Source organism: Herpailurus yagouaroundi, unplaced genomic scaffold, assembly GCF_014898765.1.
Source record: "Herpailurus yagouaroundi ecotype Mexico unplaced genomic scaffold, PumYag 221, whole genome shotgun sequence".
Lineage (NCBI taxonomy): Eukaryota > Metazoa > Chordata > Mammalia > Carnivora > Felidae > Herpailurus > Herpailurus yagouaroundi.
Genome location: NW_024412452.1, coordinates 14,309,828 through 14,316,768, shown reverse-complemented (window position 1 = coordinate 14,316,768; position 6,941 = coordinate 14,309,828). Strand labels below are relative to the sequence as shown.

The 6,941-nt window shown below is 41.7% G+C and overlaps 1 protein-coding gene across 4 annotated transcripts in view; it reads right to left on the bottom strand.

Annotated features, from left to right (window-relative positions):
- Positions 1-263: 263 nt before the first annotated feature.
- The window catches only part of GKN2 (gastrokine 2), a 322,064-nt gene continuing 315,386 nt past the window's right edge, over positions 264-6,941 (bottom strand). For all 4 annotated transcript variants that reach the window (XM_040458669.1, XM_040458668.1, XM_040458667.1 and 1 more), the window contains 5 exons: positions 5,339-5,389; positions 4,771-4,908; positions 2,638-2,748; positions 1,609-1,765; positions 264-481 (listed from right to left, as the gene is read on the bottom strand). In XM_040458669.1, coding sequence (XP_040314603.1) covers positions 399-481; positions 1,609-1,765; positions 2,638-2,748; positions 4,771-4,908; positions 5,339-5,389 — 540 coding nt within the window. In that variant the 3' untranslated portion in view covers positions 264-398. The remainder of the gene's footprint in view (positions 482-1,608; positions 1,766-2,637; positions 2,749-4,770; positions 4,909-5,338; positions 5,390-6,941) is intronic.

The window sequence follows — 6,941 nt, the reverse complement described above, 5'->3', positions numbered from 1 at the left end:
ATTCCTCAGTACTCATCAGTATAAGTGTACTCTTAACTCCCTTCATTTTGGTGGAAAGCTGGGTGGCTGGTCTGGTGGGCAGAGACAAGACGTACACTTGCACCCAGCAGACCAGCCTGCAATGACTCAGCGTTATTATCTGGGAGCTTTCGCACCTTTTGTGCTTCACTTGAAGTTCTGGCAAATTCTTTCCTTCTGTAGGTTGACATCAACATTGTTTGGCTTCCCGTTGCTGTTTACAAAAAAAAGCAAACACCCATATATCTGGAAATATAGGATTTATGTTTTACTACTGAGTCTCAACATTAGTTGGGGTGTTGGGAAAGAGCTTAATTTGGCTGCTGAGTGGAAACCAAGGGTCTGTGTCTTTGAAAAGATGACGCCAGTGGGCTTGGTGCCTAAGCGTCAGTGCCCGCGCAGATGGAGATTCCAAGGATACCCAGGACTCCGGTCTTTGCGCAGGCTTCCGCACGGATGTCATCTGAAAAAGGGAGACATTTTTAAAGAAAGAGCACTAAGAAATATATTATTAGAGTGCAGCAAACCAATGCCTTTTTGTTAATGTTTTGACCAGGGGTGGGGCTGTACATGTATTTTCATGATCCCCAAGTTTTTGGCTATCCTTGCATTGCAAAGGATAGTAATAGCTTAACTTAAAGAAGACTGACAATTCCTAGAAGTGCTGTCTGGTTCTCTTTGATTGATGCTGTGACATTCTGCATTGGTGACCTGTGTGCTTTTACTTATGAGTACTAATGACCCTACCAAAAGAAAAATGTCTTAAATTTTTTTTCCTGGAGAGTAAAAATGTAATAAATGCTAATTATTGTCTTTTTTTCTCTACCTTCTACTGTTCTGGGGAGTTTACCTTTTGGCGTTCTCCATCTGTGGCCTGGCCTCTCTTTCCCTCTGGCCACTCTCCTGTGTTTGGAAACTTTGTATAAAATGCTAGTAATGACTGGTTACCTGGACGAATCAGGGCTTTCTACCTGTTGGTCAGTGCACTCTGCTTGCTCTTTCTAAGACTAGTTTCTAAGACTATCCTAGATTCCTAAATGTTTTTTTAAAACTTTTTTGAAGAATAATTGACAAATGTATTTGCATGCATTTAAAGTGTACAAGGTGATGATTTGATATACATGCATATTGTAGAATGATCACCAAGATCAAGATAACACATCCATCACCTCACAGAGTTAACATAAGTAACTTGTTTGTATGTGTGTGTGGTAAGAATGCTTAAGATCTACTCTCAGCAACTTTCAAGTATACAGTACTGTTTTATTGACTCTGGTCACCATGCCTCCTATTAGAGAATACAATAGTTTTTCCTTGGCACCCAGGACATTTTTAAATTTCATCCTCTATGTTAACCCATCAACTTCTCCACCAGACTATGTGTTCCTTAGGGGCAGAGTTGTATTCGTTTCTGCATCTCCCTAACATTTAGCACAATTTCCACACATGGCAGGGGTATGAAATTCCCAAAGTAAACTGAATTGGGTTATGTTCCACGTTGATTTGCATTTCACACAACACCTAGCAGAGCGCCCGCACATTGGAGCTTTCAGAAAATACGTGATGAAGGATTAATTTATTGGTACTCACGTGTCTTCTCCACCACTTCTCCCTTATACAGGGGGACATGACTGCAGAGCTGCTTGATGGGGGAGCCGAACAGGAACCAGTCTACGTGAGTGATCAGAGACTGCAGTGGGCTGTACTTGACCCAGATGTATTTGTCCGAGTACATGTTTTTCAGAGCCTACAGTAGTATGGTAGGAGGGGATAGGATAAAGCAAGCTGACATCATCATGTGTGCCTTATGCTAAACTGACTTTTTCTTTTTCGTTTAATTAAGCAGAAGGCGGTCGGGAATCTCAAGACACCATCACTTTCTGAGCACTTAGTCTGCAGAGGGACCTCATTATTACCAATGTTATTTTACTGCCGGTGACAATAAAACCCAGAGAGGGTAAATCCCACGGCAAAGGTAGCACAGATGGGAAATTAGAGAGGGAGAATTAAACACCAGGTTCCTAGCCTTGTGTAGGGTTTGCTTATTCTCACTACCCTGTATTGTTTCTTTGCACCTTCATGTTGTTGGATATTATAACTTCACTCATTTTTCTGCCAATCACTATTTCTGAGAGTCCTGCTGTTCAGTCCTTTCTACAAAAACACTGGAATTTATTGTAGGCTCTTGTATCGGGGGCTGTATGGTAGAAGTCAAGCTAAGAGGGGTGCCTGGGGGGCTCAGTGGATTAAACTTCCAACTCTTGATTTCAGCTCAGGTCATGATCTCATGGTTTGTGAGCTCCAGTCCAGCATCGGGCTCAGTGCTGACAGCATGGAGCCTGCTTGTGATTCTCTCTCTCCCCCTTATTCTCTGCCCTTCCCTTGCTCTCTCTCTCTCAGAATAAATAAATAACCTTAAAAAAAAAAAAAGAAATCAAGCTAACAGATGCACTCCTGCTCCCAAAAACAATAAATGTCAAAACACTTTAACAGGTGGAAAGTACATAACCATGGTAAGATATATATCATGATCTTCCCCCTTACTCTCTTTGTTCCCATACAGGTACCAGTTTTCCCCTGCTCAAGAACAGGAAATATGCAAGGGTACCGCAGAGTTACCTTCCTCTCATAGATGTATCGTTTTAGTTGGTCCAGAGCAGGGATGGCTTTATGTTTCATGTCCAGGATGTAGCAGGCTCTTCGGGAGAGCACCCTGGATGCGATGTAGCCCTGAGACAGCAAGAGCACAGTTACTGGCCTTCCTGGTTCCCTGGGTTCTGAACTGGTGGGGATGGCATTTGAGCCTTGAGCTTGAACAATGAGTGCCAGTGACTGCTTTTCATTCCAATCCATTCCAGCCATGACTTCTTTTACATAGTAGTTTTGTTTTTTCCCTTGCCCTTTCTATCTCTAAAATTGTGCACCCCACTTGTCATGCTTTGCAACGAGGGCCTGTAGTTTGGGTTTAACAATTAAGAAGCATCAGCTCTCCGGAAACCTGGGTGGCTCTGTCCGTTGTGCGTCTGACTTCAGCTCAGGTCATGATCTCACAGTTTGTGAGTTTGAGCCCCACAATGGGCTCCCTGTTGTCAGTGCAGAGCCCCCTTCGGATCCTCTGACCCCCTCCTACCCCCGTCCCTCCCCTGCTTGTGCTCTCTCTCTCTCAAAAATAAATAAATATTCTTTTTTAAAAAGAAGAAGCAACTCTCTGTCTCTTTCTGTTGATGTTGTTCTGCCTTTTCCTCAATTTGGAGTAAATTCAGTATTCTTTAGAACTGTGCTTTCCGATATGTTAATTACTAGCCACACGTGCTATTTAAATTTAAATTCAAGTTAAAGAAAATTTAAAACGTATTTCCTCTGTCACATACCTCACGTGCTCAGTAACCACAAGCACCCAGTAGCTTCTCTACTGGAAAATGTAGATAACAGGACATTTCCACCATCGTAGAAATTTCTACTGGACAGCGCTGCTGTCCTTGACATAACTTACCGCTAACACACACACACATGCTTCATCTATTCTCCCCTCCTTCACTGTCTTCTCTCCATCCTTTCTCCACCTCAGACCCAAGCTGGCCAGACAGGTATGAGCTGGAGGAAGGTAGGATGAAAACAGCAATGGTGGGTGGGGCCCGTGGAGCCAGAAGGAACTGGAAGCCATCTAAGCTTCATCCTGAATGGAATTCTCTCTATGGAGTTCCAAATAATTATACAGTCTGTGAGGCTGTAAGTAATTAAAAAAACAAATTCTTCTAGTTCCTATTTTTCAATTCTCACAAACTGACAGTTCCTAAAATTCAAAAATAGACTGAGGCAAAGCCTGATGACAGTTGAAAAAGCTTAAACCAAGTCTTTACCACTCTTTTTTTTTTTTAAAGACCTTTTGGGGATTTCCTTGAAATCTGTTTTTAAAAACAACTTCAGTACAGCTTCCTTTAAAACTGTATCTTCCAAAGATTCTATACTTTCAAATGTGTCCTAGAACTCCCAACGCCGATGAGGGGGAGGAATGTAAGGAAGTTTCTACAAGAAAAGGAGAAGGAAAGCGTGTTCAAATGGTCAGTCAGAGGGACTACAACCACAGCACATAGCTCTCTCCTGCAGGTCCCTAGTCAGGTGGTACAAATGGAAAACAAACAAACAAATAAATAGATAAAGGACCGAATAACCTTTCTGAGCACGTTTGAGACTTGTTGTTAATACCAGCAACTGAAACTTGAAAATAGTTTGGAGTTGTTGGTTAACATGCTTTCCTTCTTCCCGAAGAAGTATGATTTATTGCATATCCTACTTACATAGTTAAATGTGTACAGTTGTTCTGGATTTCTGCTATTCTGTGATGGTTTATTCTATAATCATTCTTTTTCTGCATAAGTGTCGGTATTAGAAGCCCTAAGTCATTCATTTATTCATTCAATGAATATTTTTGAGTGTGCCAGGGCTTGCTTTGGGCTTGGTCACCCTTCTAGGCACTTTCTGAGCCTGTAGTGAGACAATATCATTATGCTTCCAATTTCCACCTGAAAAGGTCAAGCAAGTGTGTATGTTTCCTGTCACACTTTTTTTTTAGAAATGGTTTTGTTTGTTTTTCCATCAATCGCTTGGTTATCTAAAGGGAAAAGGAGAAGTCAGAAAATTCTGAAAGCATTGCCAGTATAGTTCTTGGAATTCAGATGCATAGGAAATGGCTACCCCATCATCCTTGAGAAACCCAGTCTTGGGGAATGCAAAAATTCCCTTGCTGCTTACATGTTTATAGTCAAAAACCGTGGTAGAGGAGCATGATCCTGCATGGATGTTAATGATGGCGAAATTTTTTTCATTGTCAACTGTCACTGTCTCCTGAAGATTGCCGCCATTATTGTTTGCGCTGATGATGTTATAAACCTAGATTAACAACAAAGACATAATGGTTTCTCCATAAATCATATGCATTGGAAAGGCAACCCACCAGGTAAAATAAAGTCATCCACTTGCTGTGAATGGGAGATCGAAGCCTGAAACCTCTTCCCTGGCATCCTATACCAAAAGCCCATGCTTAAATAAGAATGTGAGGCTCTTCTTCATAGTTCACTATGTTATATATGGGAGAAGTAATGACATCACAGGAGAAATGAAATTGACCACATTTTACAGCAATGGGTTGCATTTTTGAAGGCATTCCAGTTAGAAATAACCAACCTTATTGATTGCACTATTGGGTATTTCTGGGATTCCATCCCAAACAGGGCTCTCTCCTGTCCTTCAGATTATCTTGTATCTTCCTTTTCCTCTCCCAATAGCTCCAAGATATAAAGTCCATAATGAACCAACTTACCTCGTACCCATGAGATTGTGTCCGAAAGATGGCCAGCACCAGGCATACCACCTGAAAAACAGACCAGTTGCATCCATTCCACTGAGGGCAAAGACATAAGGAGACACTGGACAAGACAAATACAAGTATCTCACAAAGTATCTCACACTTAGAGACACAAGTGGGTGGTCATGGATGGTCAACAGTACATTTCCAAAATGTGAAAATGCATTCACTCATTTGAGAGACATTTATAGAGTTCATGCTATTTGTCAAACATAGGATTCTACCTTTAATACCCAATTCCCAACCCTTCCCAACATTATAATCTTCTAGGTAGCATATGTTCTTACGCCAAGAACAACTTGGAGCAGGTGAATAGTGAGGAAGGATTTATTTTACTATGGGAATACCCTGGTGTGATCCACACTAGATTTGGATTATAGGAGTCAATTTGTGTTTTCTGGTTAAAAAAAGAATTATTTAATTCCTTGGGGTTGAGAGGGTAAAATAGATTTAAAATGGATTATGGGTGACAGAAATACAATGGATTCCCAAGGAAAACATGACAATAGGGTGCTTGGAGGCATGGTTAATTTTTGAGGCTGACATTAAGGAAAGTTCTATATTCTTCTTAGTGATGCCATCAGACAAATAAATGTTAGGTTAACCGGCTGAGACTGACACTGAGGCAGTTCTGAAATTTTGCTGTAGTTATGTTAAGAGTTATCCAACATGTTGATCCCAGTTTTGTGCTCTCTTTTCTGAACATCACAGTGTATGGCACTTTCATTGCAAACCACTTATGAAGGGAATCTGCAGGGAAGCAGATATTTTTAAGAACCATCAGTAGGACTTTTCTACTCCCCTAACAATCACCAATAACATTTCTCTTCTGATGACTGGGGGTGAAGTGTCTGACGAAAACCTATGTGGAGATATCCAACTTGCCTACCTGCATAGCCACATACCTTCTCTGACTCCAGGCCAGCTCTAGAAACCTTTGACGCTCTTCTGGATACTATATAATGGGTCTACAGAGGTTTGAACAGATGGGTGGAGGACTGACCACCATAGTGATATAATTAGAGAAAGCTCAAAAAGTGTCCCCTGCCCCCAAATAACCACCCACTCAACATCATGATTAATACACCACGGTTACAGCTTTGTTTCGGTGATAGATCTCCTCTTGGAAAATCAAGAGACACCTGGGGAGAGGGAACTTTTTAAGGCAACCATCTTGAACACTTGATGGGGAGGAACTTATCATTTTGCTTTTTCCCTCAACAACTAAATGAGAATAGGGGATACGTGACTGGGGAAAGAGTTCCATTCTGGATCAAAACACAGTCCTCTGTTCATGGAGCATGGCAGTGTGGGACCATGGGAGACTGAGACCAGGGCTGAGATTGGCAGGAGGAGAGGTGGTCAGAGCAGGAATGTTCCTGCCAGTGGGGTCTGAGAGGGGTACATTTCAAGTCTAAACCTCACATTTACTGGCATGGGAAAATCACATTCCTCTGTGCCTCGGTCTCCTCATCTGTGGAATGGGGTAATACTACTCAACTCACAGAGTTGTGGAGTGAATAGATCAAAGTATTTATGTGAAGTGTGTAGCACAGGA